The sequence below is a fragment of the Aulonocara sp. 'chitande type north' Nkhata Bay genome, linkage group LG4 (genome assembly GCF_057382095.1).
Source record: "Aulonocara sp. 'chitande type north' Nkhata Bay isolate Kocher_YH1m ecotype deep benthic linkage group LG4, A_spYH_male_GT1.1, whole genome shotgun sequence".
Classification (NCBI taxonomy): Eukaryota; Metazoa; Chordata; class Actinopteri; order Cichliformes; family Cichlidae; genus Aulonocara; species Aulonocara sp. 'chitande type north' Nkhata Bay.
In genome coordinates this window covers 5,661,694-5,679,673 of record NC_141347.1, presented here as the reverse complement: position 1 = coordinate 5,679,673, position 17,980 = coordinate 5,661,694, and the positions used below count along the sequence as shown (strand labels likewise).

At 45.4% G+C, this 17,980-nt stretch overlaps 1 protein-coding gene across 6 annotated transcripts in view; it reads right to left on the bottom strand.

Moving 5' to 3' along the window:
* Window positions 1-17,980, bottom strand: part of LOC147331832 (syntaxin-binding protein 4) — a 60,236-nt gene that overhangs the window by 6,137 nt on the left and 36,119 nt on the right. For all 6 annotated transcript variants that reach the window (XM_086288117.1, XM_086288118.1, XM_086288113.1 and 3 more), the window contains 8 exons: window positions 17,353-17,494; window positions 11,821-11,927; window positions 10,441-10,582; window positions 8,859-8,931; window positions 5,995-6,083; window positions 4,192-4,288; window positions 2,105-2,232; window positions 1,696-1,788 (listed from right to left, as the gene is read on the bottom strand). In XM_086288117.1, the coding sequence (XP_086144243.1) occupies window positions 1,696-1,788; window positions 2,105-2,232; window positions 4,192-4,288; window positions 5,995-6,083; window positions 8,859-8,931; window positions 10,441-10,582; window positions 11,821-11,927; window positions 17,353-17,494 (871 nt within the window). The remainder of the gene's footprint in view (window positions 1-1,695; window positions 1,789-2,104; window positions 2,233-4,191; window positions 4,289-5,994; window positions 6,084-8,858; window positions 8,932-10,440; window positions 10,583-11,820; window positions 11,928-17,352; window positions 17,495-17,980) is intronic.

The window sequence follows — 17,980 nt, the reverse complement described above, 5'->3', positions numbered from 1 at the left end:
GTGGGCGTTAAGGCGTCTGGGAAGGATCTCAAAACTGGATTATAGATGGCAGAGAGTTGGTGTCGTAAACCCCGCCTCTGTTCAAAGATGGTCGCTCACAGTGGACATAGATGCTTCTTTCACTCCTCTTTCAAACCATCTGTCCGCTCTGTCCAAAATGTGAACATTGGCATCCTCAAAGAGTGACCTTTGACCTTAAGATGCAGATGGACTGCTGAGTCTTGTCCTGTGGAGGTGGCTCTTCTGTGTTGTGCCATGCGCTTGTGAAGTGGCTGTTTGGTCTCTCCAATGTAGAGGTCTGGGCATTCCTCGCTGCACTGTACAGCATACACCACATTGTTAAGTTTGTGTTTTGGCGTTTTGTCTTTCGGGTGAACCAGTTTCTGTCTGAGCGTGTTGCTGGGTCTGAAATACACTGGGATGTCATGCTTGGAGAAAACTCTCCTGAGTTTCTCTGATACACCGGCTACATAGGGGATGACAATGTTGTTGCGTCTGTCCTTATCCTCCCTCGCTGGTGTCTGGTCTTCTTTTCTGTGCCTCTTTGCTGACTTTAAGAACGCCCATTTAGGATAGCCGCACGTTTTGAGTGCTTCCTTTACATGTGTGTGTTCCTTCTTTTTCCCTTCAGGCTTAGAGGGAACATGTTCTGCCCGGTGGTGTAGGGTCCTAATTACTCCAAGTTTGTGTTCCAGAGGGTGATGGGAGTCAAAGAGGAGGTACTGGTCCGTGTGTGTGGGCTTCCGGTAAACTTCGATGTTGAGGTTGCCGTTCTCTTCAATGTGCACAGCGCAGTCCAGGAAAGGCAAACAGTCGTCCTTTGTGTCTTCCCTGATGAACTTTCTGTTTTTATCCACAGCGTTAATGTGCGCAGTGAAGGATTCCACTTCTTGTGTCTTGATTTTGACCCAGGTGTCGTCCACATATCTGTACCAGTGGCTGGGTACTCTTCCTTTGAAAGAGCCAAGAGCCTTCCTTTCCACTTCCTCCATGTAAAGGTTGCTGCAATAGGTGACACGGGGGAGCCCATGGCACAGCCATGTTTTTGTCTGTAGAAGCCTTCGTTGTACTTGAAATATGTAGTGGTGAGGCAGAGGTCTAACAGTGTGCAGATCTGATCGGGGTGAAGCTGGTCCTGTCCTCCAAGGAGCTGTAATGTGCAGCCATAATAAACAGGAGCACTGAGAGCGCACTCAGCCACGACACCACTGGAGTTAAAATGTTTGTTACAGCTTTGTGCCAGAAAACCACCAGGACAATGCAGCAATCGTCTGTGCTCTTACTCACAGTGATACATTTCACTGTAAATTTGAATCATTTTGTCACCATTTTATCGATACACGGCGACACGTGTAGGTGCCGATCATGGGCATCATTTTATGTGAGTGTGCTCAGAGTGTGACGCCCAGTTTAACAGAGACAGCTCCTGACCATCATCATGATACTCATCATCTCTAACTGGGGCTTCGGGTTTGTCGAGCCAGCTAAGGTAAATTAGCCTGAGTGTGTTGGACTTCATTCTTAGTAAAGACCACAGGACAGATACGAAACAAGACAGTAGACATAATAAAAGACACTGTGGGACAGAGGGAGACACAGTCAAAGAAAAGTAAAAGTAAAGCTACTAAGAGAAAACATAACAGCTGGAAGTCCTCACCACTAACCAAAGAGGGACAAACAAAGGTGTGTTTTCACCTTGAGCTGTTTCATCTGCGTCTGCAGCTGCTTCACCTCAGTCTGAAACTGCTCCATCTCCTCACTGCTGTAGCTGCACTCTGATTCATATGTCTGCACACACACACACACAGTTAGCCCTTCATTTCTGGGTGGAAATTTTAAAATATTAGATTAATTGTGACTGGAGTTTGTTTTAAAGCTTAGATTTTATGCTATTTATGCCTTTTTTGCTGCTCTTTTTTAAAAGTCATTCTTTTAAACTGTATTTATTCTTTTTAAACTGTATTGCTTCTTGCACTGTAGAGGCTGGTGAGAAACAGTATTTGGTTTCAGGCTGGGTAACATCATACAATAAACTTCTTGAGTCTTAATTAATTACAGAGTCTGCTGTTTTGTGTCTATATGAGCGGCTGTGAGAGCTGCTTACAGGTGAGTGGAAGGCTGAGGTATCCATCAGACTAGCTGCTTCATGGTAGGAGAATGTGAAGGGACCCGTCTCCAAGCCCAGCTCCTCCAGGTTCTCCTGGAAGATGTTCCGGGTTGCCTCCACAAAGTCTGAGCCATCACACCAAAACAGATGGGATTCATTGTTTTAACAGAAAAACAAGGAAAAGCAAACAATCAGGGTCATGTGTACACACACACACACACACACACACACACACACACACACACACACACACACACACACACACACACACACACACACACCTTATAAAAATCTGTGAGTCAAAGCGAAGAAAGGTAAAAGAAAGAAAGACAAAGTAATTAACTTGCCCACTCCAGCTCCTACAACCAAATGCAAAGTAGGGAAGAGGGTTAGCTCCACCCACCACAACTCCCAAGCTAGCAAGAATTATCTATTCACGCATTTGGGTCCCCATAAAGAGAGACACACACAGACACACACACCTTACTGTATATGAAATTATAGACTGGCTCCAACAGCGTTACAGGCTCTGGACCCTTTCACGTCTGTCACATGGCTCAGGGTGAACCTGCACTCATCTGTTAAAACCACGGGACACCAGTGGTGGACCTGCCACTCCTGGTATTTTGTGAATAAATGCCAGTTGGGCTCCATGGTACCGTACAGTGTGCACAGCACCCACTAGAGGACATCCAGCCCTCTGACCACTCTCCTTAGGATGCATTCACACCAGCGGCCTGCTGCAGGTTATTTTGTAGCTCTGACAGTTCCTCCTTGCACGAAGGAGCAGATGCTGGTCCTGCTCTCCTCGAGTAATCTCCTGTCTCCTGGAAGCTCCTCCACGCTCTTAAGAAACGTTCTGGAAACAGCACATATTGATGTGCCATCTTGGCGTATCCCCTCATGCTACCAGTAGTAACACTGAGTCTAGCCTAATGCGACACTAGTGAAAAAACAGTCAGAAAAGATGAGGAGAGAAAAATGTCAGCGACCTTCATCTGTAAAGTCACTACTGTCGCCCCTCTAGTGGACCTGTTGTTAATGTCAACGATACCAAAGCAGCTCAAACTGATGAACAACTGCAACATCCCAAAGGTTAAACTGTTGATGCTATACTCTGATTAAAAAGTGTTCCTTTACATTTTGGGATTAGTGTGTGTCACAAAAGCATAAAAGAAAAGCACTGACAACAACAGCGAGCCCAAATATCCAAAGACCCTCCGCTGGGTCAACGCTCCAGAAGCCAGACACGGCAGAAACACATTTATGCACTTTCTGCATCTTCTCTTTGACTGTACAGGACAGACACTGCACTGCTATGACGTGGCTGCATAGCTTTAGTCAGGGGTATTTCTGAGGTATAGCTCAGCAGTGTGCATCAGTGTGCATCTGAATATCACCTGCGGCAGTTACTACAGTTGTGTGGCGAGGTTAAAAAGCTTCTTTGTCACACTGAAAACTGACTTTAGGTGTAACATACATCTTTAAGCCATTACTTTGTCGTACGCTCCTCAGCATCACAGAGTTACATGAAAAGGCAACAGACCTGATCTGTTCTTCGAGACGCTGAACAACCTGCCTGTCAGGTGACTCATCACTGCAGCATTCATGTTCCTCAGCTCACCTATAGGACCCTACACACTCAAACTGTGCGGCTGTCATCAGCATTACAGCAACTGCTTTGTCACAGAAAAGCATCCTGGAAGCTTGGTGGCATGGAGGCATGTGTCAGGATGGGATCTCATGTTTGACCTGCAGTCTAAAGACTAAGCTGCCTGTACAGTTTAATATCATGCACACCCTTTATCATCCAGTCCTTTCTGTCAGTGAGCATTAACAGGTACACGCAGGTGAATTTAGCCCTACGATGTAAACGCTGGCCCTCCAAACGACTGGAAACATGTAGTCACAGCTGGTTACACAATCTGACATTTTACACAAGTGACACAACCAATAAGAAACATGCTGCTGTCACATGATTTGACAGGACCTCAGCACAGATCTTCCACCCAACAGCTGACACGACTACAAATGTGTGCGGCTCATATCAGTGAGTGTACGTGTGCTGCTTGCATGCACGTCACCTCCATAGGCCACGGTGCCTTGTGGGTCTGTGGTCAGACTCTGTCGCAGCTGCTTCTTCTTCTCTTCTGTGACATCCAAACCAAGGAAGGACAAGGCCTAAGAGAGACAGGAGCATGAAGCATGAAGCATTGTATGCTGTCATCAAACTGCACTCTGCATATCACACTTTGTTCTCCAAGTAAAATTATACTTCATTACAAATATTAGCCTAAAGTTACTTCACAAAGCATCTGCAAAGAGGACGCTTGTCTAGGAGACATACTGATACACCTGAGCTACCAGGACAGGATGCAGTAGAAGAAAGTACAAAAACTGCCTACATACACTTTGAGTAATGTGTTTTTCATAAATCGATTATAGAGTTCTTTAATTAGCAAATTCACCGCAGTCATAAAGCAGACACTGCTCTGTTCAACACGTGTGTAATTCCTTTGTTTTCAATAGAGTTTTGTACACTGCCTGTTCGTTTTCCTTTGCAGAGCCAACAAATCAGGACAGAATGTTGCCAGTGTTTAAACTCACTGTGTCTCTAATCCCTGGATCAACATGCCCAAGCAAAATGTTGGCAACATTAAAATCAACCTAAATAACAGTAACAACTGTACAAAGAGAGAGTCGTAAAGCTGAAGGGACAGAGTCTGCTGACAGGGTAAAAATAATCCACATGCAATGGAGCAGGCAGGGCAGGCCTGTAAGAGGGAGATTAATAACTGGATGCATAAAGATGATGGGCTGGGAGTACTGGGATACTGTGGGTCCAATCTGAAGTCAAATCTGGGTTCGGGCTGAGGCCAGTTTCTATTAGTTTCTGATGACTGAAAGTGATGAGTGCACTGCAGGAAGAAGCAGTGAAAAGGCGAAATAACATAGGAAAAGGTGCAGAGTGGGTGGGAGCTATACTGAGTAATACCAAAATCAGGAAGAGAATGAAGCTCACTGAGAGAGCAACTGCAGAAGATGAGAAAGGTGACGCCGTGGTTAACGGTGGTCCCTGTGGTAATCGGAGCACTTGGAACAGTGACTCTTAAACTAGGCGAGTGGCTCCAGCAGATCCAGGAACGACATCTCTGCAGGGAGGAGCGCAGACTCTCAGGCCTTTGGTAGAGGGCCCAAGCATGAAGGATAAAGAGCACCCAGAGGGCAAGTGGGGGACATTAGTGCACACTAATCCATCCAAATCATCCATTATCCAGGTGCTCCGATCACTTCCATGGCCCAGGTGTGTACAATCCCGGGTCGCTCTCAGGAGCTCAGTGAATCCCAGCGTGCTTCCATGATAGGATGCTGTCTGCAATCATTTCCTCACTACTAAATATTCCACAATCAACTCTTAGTGGTATTACACAGAGGGGAACAATTGGGATAGACGGCAACTCAGCCACAAGCGGCAGGTCACGTAGAAAGTGCCTCTCTAGCAGCCAATCGCTTAAAGGACCAAAACGACCTCGGTCCACCACATCCTGCCACGGTGGTGTTTCTGCATGCAACGCTTAGCGTCTCAGCCCTGAGCTGCTGCAAATCAGACTCATAAGGGAATTTTCCAGGAAGCTGACATCACTTCCTAGTTCGTTTCTCACATACCTGCTGGTAGGTATTCAACACTGTCGACCAGGATCACCCACAAACCTCGATCCAGTTTCTGACTTCAACAACACACACCTTTCAACCACCAACCATATATGCCTTCACATGTGTCATCGCTCTCACATAATCTGTGTGATTTCTTTAGTATGAGTGTCCACTTAACTGTGTATCAGGCAGCATAGGTCTAAAGAAGCCTACCCGAGCAGGTCAGGACTCACCAAGTCTAATTTGTCTGATTTGAGGCGAATGTAAGGGTCCAGGGTTATCTTAGGTTTTGCTCCTGTCGGGGATCTCTGGCTGGTTGAACCTGGAGAAAGAAAATGAAGAAAAGAAAATCAGGACTGACTTTGGTTAAAAAGAAAAAAAAAACGAAACCAGAAGTTTGGGTTGTTTAAAAAAATCCTTTCTTAAGTAGACTGCGTATATACACACAGATGTGTGGTACATAGAACAAGGAAGCACTAGCTCAGGGGTCGGCAACCTGCGCTCTTTAGCTCTGCGGCTCCACGTGGTTTGGAAAACAAAGTATTTAACTGAAGTGTATTTTATTTGTGTTAGTTCGTTTTTAACTTGTGCTTCTAAATTGGAAGATTATTGTGATCTTGAAATATAAAAATAAAATGATGTTATTATTTTTCATCTCTCACAATAAGCATCACATTCACATAAACCATACCAGCCGAAATGCTGTGCGTTTGTCGAGACTTTCAACCCAGGCAGGCCAAGTATGGATCCTCATGCATCCACATACATATGTGAGCAGCTCCTCCATGAACTATGGTAACAACAAACACGCTCACGCCTCACAGACGACAGCTTACAGTCCTTTTTTACAGCTTTGTAATTCATTTAAAAGAGACCTTCACCTGGGTGCATCTCCTTTTTGCTGTATTTTTTAAGAGTTCAAAATGTGTTCATTACATAAATAAAATGTAATTTTCTCTGTAGCACTTCATGGATTTCATAAGCAACACACCTTAGTTGTCTATACAAAGCATAAAGGTAAAAAACAATAACAGTGTTATCTTCATTTTAGATGTCAGAAAGTATTTGCGGCTCCCAGTGTTTGCTTTTCCGTGGAAACTGGGTCCAAATGGCTCTTTGAGTGTTAAAGGTTGCTGACCCCTGCACTGGCCTCTTAACAGAATACTGAAAGTGTAATTAGGAGTGAGGAACAGCAGGAGAAATATCGTTATATAATCTGTCATATCAGAGTTGAATAGACAACCTGATGTCGGTGTTGCTGGTTTAAAGCAGGTCTTTGTGACTGTGAGCGATGGTACAGGGAAAAGCAGATGATTAAAAAGAGAGGAACTGAAGAAAAGTGGATGATTATGTAGACGCGAGGGGAGGGAGCAGCCAGCCATTCATATGATGCGTTTTTCTGTCCCAGATTTGAATGGCTGCTCTGCTCTTCTGACTTTAAACTCTGTTTACACTCATGTTACTGTTTTACATTGTCTTCATAGTGTGGAGTCATTTTGTAGATTAACTGATTTAAGAGGAGTATTTATCCAAAATGTTGTCACAGTGAACCATATTTAACCTGGATCATAATTCTGGAACATTATATTTTGTAATATAATAAAAATCTGTTTCTGTGTGTGCGCTCACCTCACTACAAAGTGCTGACATCTGTCACAGCTAGCAACTGGCTTAGAGGCTGGCAGGGAGTGAAATGATTAGAGTACCTAGAAAATAACCTTGGCTGGGTAATCCCAGCCAATTGGATTGGGAAAGGCTGTCCAGTGGCTTTCGGCCGAGAGCCACGGGCAGCCCTATGACACTACAGCTGCTGGTCTGAAGCAGTCCTTCAGTATGACGACAACTGGACTGCTTCAGATCGTTTTCAGTTTCCTTTGGCAAAGTGATGTTCTGCTGAGAGGCATTTGTTGCACCAGAAATAAAGAACAGCAGACATAACGCGAGCCAAAAATATGTTGAAATGAATATGAACTGTGAATACGTCCATTCACTTAAAGACTGCTCTTATCTGTGTTATCTAAATGTTTCTATGTAACATGCTGAGCCACCGCATGCATCAGTACAGCCTCACTGATCTGAGATCCAGTCTCCACTTCTCTGGCTTTACTTCAGGACTGAGACAGATGTTCAGCTGAACTGTGGTGACTGAAGTGCACTAATAAGAGTCACCATTTCATCATTATTTTCATCCTCACAAAACTATTCAGTGATCAATATTTACAATGTTTAAAAGTAGAATGGGAGGCAGAGCCTTCAGTTTTCAGGCCCCTCTTCTGTGGAACCAGCTTCCAGTTTGGATTCAGGAGACAGACACTATCTCTACTTTCAAGATTAGGCTTCAAACTTTCCTTTTTGCTAAAGCATATAGTTAGGGCTGGACCAGGTGACCCTGAATCCTCCCTTAGTTATGCTGTAATAGGTGTAAGCTGCTGGGGGACTCCCATGATGGATTTTTCCTGCTCTCACCCTTTCTCACTCATCACCTGTTTATACACCTCCCTGCATTTCATCATTAGTTATGATTCATATCTGTCTCTCTTCCTCAGCTTGTCTTTCTCTCCTCTCCCCTATCTGGTCCCCGCCCCTCCCTGAGCCTGGTTCTGCTGGAGGTTTCTTCCTGTTAAAAGGGAGTTCTTCCTTCACACAATTGCCAAAGCACTTGCTCATTAGGGGGTCATCATCATTGTTGGAATTTTCTTTGATTTGTCTGTATTATTGATCGTGCCTTACAGAACAAAGCGCCTTGAGCCAACTGTTGTTATGATTTTGTGCTATATGAATAAAATTGAATTGGATTGAACTGAAATACATGTTGCAGTTATGTTCCTGCAGTTGAAAAGAGCTGATAATGACTAGACTTGGATAAGTACTTTGATTCTTAGAAGTGGCCCTGACAGTTTATTGTACTTTTAAATAAGGAGAAACAGGGCTTGTAGCCTCCTGCTCAGTGGGAATAAAACTGTCTCCCTGTTGTGCAGGATGGACGGTTGAGACCGGGAGATCAGCTCATTGCTATTAACAAGGAGTCCTTGATTGGTGTGACACATGAAGAGGCCAAAAGCATGCTGTAGTCTGAGTGCAAACACAGAGGTCTCACCTGAAACATGAATATCTGGAGGACAGATGTCAGGAGAAGGTGAGGAAGGTGGGGCTGGCTCCTTTGCACAGATCTACACCAATAACACAAGGAAAATAGTTAAATAGAATTCCAATACTAATGACCAATGAGTTAATTAGTGTAGCTAATAATTTTGCTGTCCCAAAGGTGGATCCTGTTCATCTAGACGTAGTGTTTTCAGTGGGAGAAACGTTTCATCCAGGTGACGTCTTCAGTCTCAGCTGACTGCAGGTTTCAATCTTATAAACAGTACATTTGCATAATGACTGAAACCAGCCCACTGAAGGAACAATGGGCTGGGAGGTCAGTTCCTTGATCATTAATATGTAAATTGTCATGACCGCTGATCAATGGCCATGAGTCCCATTCACAGAGAGTTGGGGAATGGCTGCAATCACATCATTGTAAGATGGTGACAGATAGACCCTTAGGCCCCCTCCTCGATTCAGAGATGGTCTTTCCCTTATTAGATTTATTAGATTTAGTAGCTGGTAGTAGCAGAACTGGGACTGAAGCTAGATGATGCAATGGTCTAGCTCCAGTTCTGGCTGTCTCTATATTGACATTAAACACAAGAGTTCTAAGTTCTTTGTGGTAACTGTGGACCAAACTCTATAAATGAGAAAGTAAAGAAATGAATTTCTTCCAACTTTCTTTAACCTTCTAAGACCCGAACTCTTCCATGGCATGCATTTTAATTTCTCTTTGATATTTGGGCATACTGGGGCCCAATGAATGTAAAAATAAAGAATTACCAGATTTTTTTTTTACCTTATTTTTGCTTTTAAGAAAAATCAGAGCCACATCTGAGGATATTCGTTTACAATTGTGATAGAACAGTAGCAGCATAATGTCCTCGTAAGTAGATATCAGGCCCTTGCCGAGCAAAATTGAGTATTTTGGTCTAAATAACCCAAAATGTGATGTCCACATATGTGGACGCCAGGCCCTAGGAGGTTAAAAATCATAATTATTTAATTCAACATTTTACATGTCAGAGAGTTTGAACTGGCTACAGTTTCACTTTGTAAAATCACTCTGATGTTGACCCACCTTATGTAACATGCTATATACTGTGAGAAGTACAACTACTCTTTAGTCAATAACGGTTCATTAATCAGTGTGTTTATTGGACTATGTTTATTCCTCAGTTATACCAAAGTACAGCGGCCTTTTCAAAGTTATTTGGTTGATCTTTTAGCATTTTTTTGACGACATTAGTACAATATGAGACTTTAGCTCAAAGAATAAATGTAGTCTTAACCTGCAATTTTTGAAACAACATAATCGACTCAGCCAGCTGACACATTTAAGGACACCTGGTGTTTTTTGTGTTTTTGAATGAGGATAAATAGCAACAGTAACTCTGTTTCCCAGAGCTCAGTCAGGTTGTTTCTTTTATCCTGCAGTCGGTGTGCTGATATAGGTACAGAAGATACAACTCTAATCTTTCTTTTACATGGAAATCCTGCTTCTTCTGCAACTTCTGGTTTGCTGTGAGAATAACAGGCCACTTCTTCTATGAATGACCTGTAGGAGCCGTGTATGTGGTGGAGCTGACCTCGGGTGATCGGATGTGGACTTTTAAGCGTCCAGAGTTGTAGCTGTTGCCCGAGGCTCGCTGGAGCCCATTGTGAAGAGACGTGCTGCTGGGAAAAAGTCCTTTACCCGGGATGAAGGCTATGTCCACAGCAGTATCTTGGCTAGAGACAAACACATAAGCATGTGATCAGTGTTGGCACACAAAGCGTGGTCCATGTATGTGGGACATTTTGTTTACCCATTTACAAAAACACATTCAACTTTGGGCTTAAAGTGTAGTATCAGCTTTGACACTGTATTTACAGGTGGGTCTATGGCAGTTTGTGTAAAAGTCATTTGGTTGCAGTCTTTAACAAAGCTTAAATCAGGTTGCTTTTTCCAACCCAGGATCGAAGATGCTGTAGAAGATAATGTTTCCACAGTATGAAGGTTTCTGCACAACTTTATTTATTTAAGTATTATAAGTTATTAGCTTAAACTGTTACAAGAAAAACTAAAAGAGTGATATGAGCTTTTCTCAGTTTGAACTGATTTTAATGATCTACATGTAACCCAGTGAACTGGAGAGAGTGTATATCCATGCCATCACACTGCTTTATGTCTTTTACAGACAATGTTTTACACTTATACTCATCATAGTATCCACCATCCTCTTTACAATGTGTCCAAAACCGTGAGACTTTTTCTTAAGTCTAATCTGGCCTTGCTATTCTGATCACTGGTTTGTGAAGCTGTCCTGCAGTGCTGTTATCTAGCTGCTTGATGTAAAAGGCCACCACTCTTGCAAAAAAAAAGCCTTTTACATGGATTTCCGTGTAAGGGGAGGGATTTCATCCCTTCATATAATGTCAATCTCACAAATGACTTTTTGTTTTTTTTCATAGAATGTGCTAAAATCCTGAATCATGTGCTCTCACTGTCTGCCTGGTTTCCCATAATTTCATTGTATATGTACAATGACAATAAAGGGCTATTCTATTCTATTCTATTGTACTGAGATGTCTTTTGACTTTATGCTCTGTGCTTCCAACTGCAGGTGTCACACTTGGAGTCAGTTCCAGACCTTGGATCTTATTTCTTTATGAGGAAGCTTTGAAAATCTATCCTGCCTGCATCTGTCAGCTGTCTAACCCTGTGTGTAGGAATAACTCTGTTTCAGTGGGTACTGCAGTACTTTTGTTTGGTATATCTTTAAACTGAAACTGTGAAAACATTCATTATCTGACTCTAACTTAATATGTGTTGGAAAACAGTAAAAATAACAAAGAAATCATGTCAATGTCCAAAAACACACAGACACTAAGATCAAAACTGCTTATACTGTAGCACTGTGTATACACTGGCTCATTGTTCCACACTAGACTTTGGTACATTCATTTCTAACATGAACACCACTCACCTGAATTTCACTTTGTTTAGCATGCTTTTGGCCTCTTCATGTGTCACACCAATCAAGGACTCCTTGTTAATAGCAATGAGCTGATCTCCCGGTCTCAACCGTCCATCCTGCACAACAGGGAGACAGTTTTATTCCCACTGAGCAGGAGGCTACAAGCCCTGTTTCTCCTTATTTAAAAGTACAATAAACTGTCAGGGCCACTTCTAAGAATCAAAGTACTTATCCAAGTCTAGTCATTATCAGCTCTTTTCAACTGCAGGAACATAACTGCAACATGTATTTCAGTTCAATCCAATTCAATTTTATTCATATAGCACAAAATCATAACAACAGTTGGCTCAAGGCGCTTTGTTCTGTAAGGCACGATCAATAATACAGACAAATCAAAGAAAATTCCAACAATGATGATGACCCCCTAATGAGCAAGTGCTTTGGCAATTGTGTGAAGGAAGAACTCCCTTTTAACAGGAAGAAACCTCCAGCAGAACCAGGCTCAGGGAGGGGCGGGGACCAGATAGGGGAGAGGAGAGAAAGACAAGCTGAGGAAGAGAGACAGATATGAATCATAACTAATGATGAAATGCAGGGAGGTGTATAAACAGGTGATGAGTGAGAAAGGGTGAGAGCAGGAAAAATCCATCATGGGAGTCCCCCAGCAGCTTACACCTATTACAGCATAACTAAGGGAGGATTCAGGGTCACCTGGTCCAGCCCTAACTATATGCTTTAGCAAAAAGGAAAGTTTGAAGCCTAATCTTGAAAGTAGAGATAGTGTCTGTCTCCTGAATCCAAACTGGAAGCTGGTTCCACAGAAGAGGGGCCTGAAAACTGAAGGCTCTGCCTCCCATTCTACTTTTAAATACTCTAGGAACAACAAGTAGGCCTGCAGAGCGAGAGCGAAGTGCTCTAATAGGGTGATATGGTACTACAAGGTCATTAAGATAAGATGGGGCCTGATTATTTAAGACCTTGTATGTGAGGAGCAGGATTTTGAATTCTGGATTTAACAGGAAGCCAATGAAGGGAAGCTAAAACAGGAGAAATCTGCTCTCTCTTTCTAGTCCCTGTCAGAACTCTTGCTGCAGCATTTTGGATTAGCTGAAGGCTTTTCAGGGAGTTTTTAGGACTTCCTGATAATAATGAATCACAGTCGTCCAGCCTGGAAGTAATAAATGCATGAACTAGTTTTTCAGCGTCACTCTGAGACAGGATATTTCTAACTTTAGAGATGTTGCACAAATGGAAGAAAGCACCCATCCATCCATCCATCCATCCATTTTCTTCCGCTTATCCGGGGCCGGGTCGCGGGGGCAGCAGCCTAAGCAGAGAAGCCCAGACCTCCCTCTCCCCAGCCACCTCTTCCAGCTTATCTGGGGGAAAACCAAGGCGTTCCCAGGCCAGCTGAGAGATATAATCTCTCCAGCGTGTCCTGGATCTGCGCCGGGGCCTCCTCCCGGTGGGACATGCCCAGAAAACCTCACCCAGGAGGCGCCCAGGGGGCATCCTTGTCAGATGGCCGAACCACCTCAGCTGGCTCCTTTCGATGTGGAGGAGCAGCGGCTCTACTCTAAACCCCTCCCAAATGGCCGAACTTCTCACCCTATCTCTAAGGGAGAGGCCAGCCACCCTTCGGAGGAAGCCCATTTCTGTCGCTTGTATCCACGATCTCGTTCTTTCGGTCTCTACCCACAGCTCGTGACCATAGGTGAGGGTAAGGGCGTAGATCGACCGGTAAATTGAGAGCTTCACTTTTATACTCAGCTCTCTCTTCACCACGACGGACCGGTACAGCATCCGGATCATTGCAGCCGCTGCACAAATAAGTCTGTCGATCTCCCGCTCCCTTCTCCCATCACTCGCGAACAAGACCCCGAGATACTTGAACTCCTCCACTTGGGACAGGGTTTCATCCCCGACCTGGAGTGGGCACTCCACCCTTTTCCAGCTGAGGACCATGGCCTCAGATTTGGAGGTGCTGATTTTCATTCCCACCGCTTCACACTCGGCTGCGAACTGTTCCAGTGCGAGCTGGAGGCCATCACCTGATGAAGCCAACAGAACCACAATATCTGCAAAAAGCAGAGATGAGATTCTGAGACCACCGAAATGAAAGCCCTCCGCCACTTGGCTACGCCTAGAAATTCTGTCCATAAAAATTATGAACAGAACCGGAGACAAAGGGCAGCCCTGGCGGAGCCCATCACCCACCAGGAACGAGTCCAACTTATTGCCGGCTATGCGAACCAAGCTCTTGCAGTGGTCGTATAAGGACTGAATGGCCCATAGCAATGGGCCAGACACCCCATACTCCCGGAGCACCCCCCCACAGGACCCCCCCGAGGGACACGGTCGAATGCCTTCTCCAAGTCCACAAAACACCACCACCATCCCGGTCTGCCAGTCCACAGGTACTGCCCCTGATCCCCAGGCAACATTGCAGAGATGTGTCAACCAAGACAGCCTTACAACATCCAGAGCCTTCAGGAACTCGGGGCAGACCTCATCCACCCCAGGGGCTCTGCCACCAAGGAGTTGTTTAACTGCCTCCGTGACCTCGACCTCAGATATTGGCTGTCATCCCCCTCGTCCCCAAACTTCCGCCACGGAAGACGTGCCAGTGGGATTAAGGAGGTCCTCGAAGTATTCCTTCCACCGCCCGACAATTTTCTCAGTCCAAGTCAGCAGCGCTCCACCAGCACTACACACAGTGCAGTTGGAACACCGCTTTCCCCTCCTGAGTCACCTGACCGTTTGCCAGAATCTCTTTGAGACAGTCCGAAAGTTTTTTTCCATGGTCTCTCCGAACTCCTCCCACACCCAAGTTTTTACTTCCACCACTGCCCGCGCTGCATTCCACTTGGCCTGTCGGTACCTATCAGCTGCCCACAGGCTAACCAAGCCCGGTAGGACTCCTTCTTCAGGTTGGTGGCTCCCCTCACCTCAGGTGTCCACCATTTGGTTTGGGGTTTACCAAAGCGACAGGCACCAACCACCTTGCGGCCACAGCTCCATGCAGCGGCTTCGGCAATGGAGATGCTGAACATAGTCCATTTGGGCTCAATGTCCCCAGTCTCCCTCGGCATGTTGTTGAAGCTCTGCCGGAGGTGTGCGTTGAAGATGTCGCGGACTGGGGCCTCTGCTAGACATTCCCAGCACATCCTCACTGTACGTTTGGGCACGCCAGGTCTGTCCAGCGTCCTCCCTTGCCACCTAATCCAACTCACCACCAGGTGGTGATCAGTTGACAGCTCAGCCCCTCTCTTTACACGAGTGTCCAGAACATATGGCCTCAGGTCTGGTGATACAATTACAAAATCAATCATCGACCTGTGGCCTAGAGTGTCCTGGTGCCACGTGCACTTATGGAAACTCTTATGTACAAACATGGTGTTCGTTATGGCCAAACTGTGGTTTGCACAGAAGTCCAATAACAAAGACTTCTGTGCAAACCGTCCGGCTCACTTTGCACCCGACCCCTACGGCACCTCCTCAGGTTAAGATCTGGGAAGCCGTTCCTCCCAATCACACCCTTCCAGGTCTCACTGTTGTTGCCCATGTGAGCATTGAAGTCTCCCAGTAGGACAACAGAGTCCCCAGGAAGAGCACCCTCCAGTGCCCCACTCAGGGACTCCAATAAGGCTGGGTACTCTGAACTGCCACTCGGCGCATAAGCACAGAAGGGAACAAACCCTCTCGTCCACTGGGAGAAATCCCAACATACCAGCAGCAAGCCAAGGGGATACCAAGATACCCACCCCAGCCCGACGCCTCTCACCAGGGGCAACTCCAGACTGAGACAGAGTCCAGCCCCTCTCCAGGAGACTGGTTCCAGAGCCCAGGCCATGCGCTGAGGTGAGCCCGACTATATTTAGCCGGTACCTCTCAACCTCACGTACTAGCTCGGGCTCTTTCCCCACCAGAGAGGTGACATTCCATGTCCCAATCACCAGTCTTGGTAGCCAGGGATCGGTCCGCCAGGGCCTCCGCTCCTGGCCACCGTCCGGCTCACTTTGCACCCGACCCCTACGGCACCTCCTGCGGGTGGTGGGCCTGCAGGAAGATGGGCCCATGTCCCTTTTTCGGGCTGTGCCCGGCCGAGCCCTATGGACTAATGCCCGGCCACCAGACGTTCACCCTCGGGCACCCTCCCCGGGCCTTGCTCCAGGGCAGGGCCCCGGTAACCCCATCGCGGGCAGGGTGAACTGTTCCCTTGATGGGGTCTTCTGAATCGCTCTTTGTCTGGTCCCTCACCCAGGACCAATTTGCCATGGGAGACCCTACCAGGGGACAAAAGCTCCCAGACAACATAGCCCCTGGGATCCCTGGGACACACAAACCCCTCCACCACGATATTCTCATTCTCAGAGGGGTGGAAGAAAGCAGTCTTACATATTTGTGTAATATGTGCATTGAAGGACATATCCTGGTCAAAAATGACTTCAAGGTTCCTCACAGTGTTACTGGAGGCCAATGTAATGCCATCCACAGTAAGAATCTGGTTAGATACCATATTTCTAAGATTTTCAGGGCTGAGTACAATAACCTCAGTTTGATCTGAATTTAGAAGTTATGTTATGCCTTCTAATGTTACTGTCTCAGGGAAGCATGTATAATGTAGACATTTACTAGCCGGGACCACATACTCATTTTAGGTTTGACAGCATTTCTAGTAAACAATGAGAGAAAGAAAACACGAACGAACAGCTTGTAGTGGGGGAGAAGGGGGTCATGTATAGACAAAGAAGGAGTGTGTGTGAAGGTCCTGCTCCTGAAATTCAGAAAAATGATCTCCAAGAACTAGTCCTAGCAATGAACCCTGTGGAACTCCATATCAGTTTGGATCAGTTTGGTGGTGAGGATGTCTGGTAGTAAGGTGTTGAAGGCTGAGCTGTAGTCAAAGAAGAGCATCCTCATGTAGTGCTTCCTGTTCTCCAAATGGCTCAGCGCTCTCTGAAGGGTGATGGGAACAACATACTCCATGGACTAATTTGCACAGCAAGCAAACTGGTGGGGGTCAAGGGAGGGGGTACAGTCTCTGATTTGCTGAGACACTATCCGCTCAAAACACTTTATGACTAGTCTGCATATGCACGCCTCAATTTCTTCTTTCTTATTCTTATGGATAAAGCATGAGGAAAGCGGAAGAGCGAGGAAAAGGAGATTAAACGGTGCTTCATTTCTCCTCTTCCTCTCTACTCATGTTTCATTCAGTTATCTCATGGCCTTCCACTCAGAGATCAAGGAGTGAGGGCTCAAGCAAGCATGCTGAAACTGAATGTTGACAAAGATGATGGCAAAGTCTCACTGTAGGAGATTTGTTAGCTGTAAGTGTAGTTTGTACGTCTTGTTCTGCAGTTTGTGTAAAAAGAAAGGTGATAGGACCTTTAGCTAACACAAACTGTAACACAAACTGCGATTTAAATAAGCAAAGGCTTTACTCCATGATGGCATGTCTTCCACTTCATCACACCGCTCATCTTTCCCTCTCATTGCACTTTAGGTTTATTTGAGGCTGCTTTCCTCTTTTCTTACCCGGTGACAGTCTCCTCCTGACAGGACCTCCTGGATGAAGACTGCAGGGCCGTCAGGCCTGTTGGAACCTCCTCCAATGGTGATGCCTAGACTGCCGGATCGTGCTATTGAAATAAGTTGAATCACCCCTTCACCTGGATGACTAAGAACACAAAGACACGGATAATCAATTCTGGAAGTTAGGAAAAGGGGTCTGTGGTACACCTCAACTTACAGGACCTGCTTCTAACAGCTGGGTGGAAGACAAGAACTAAAATTGCGTCCAGTGTTACTGGCAACTCGGAGGGTTTTTATTTAGCTTGAGTCCACACCTATAGCCAATTTAGAATGAGATCAACCTAACGTATAAGCCTTTGGACAGAAACACAGGGAAATGATGCAAATAACACAATAAAGGCTGATCGCAAGATTCAAGAGTGGATAATGGCAGAAGTAGTTCCATGGTTAAGAAAAACAGCTTAACATAGTTCAGGGACTCACTCGAGGATTTAGGTGTATCATTGGCAACAGTGTACAATCAAGAGATGAATGAATGAAATACAACAAGGTGCAAACCACAGGTTACACTGGAGGCCAGATTAGACTTTGACAGAAACAAGACTTTGCTCTCGAAATGGAAAAACAATGT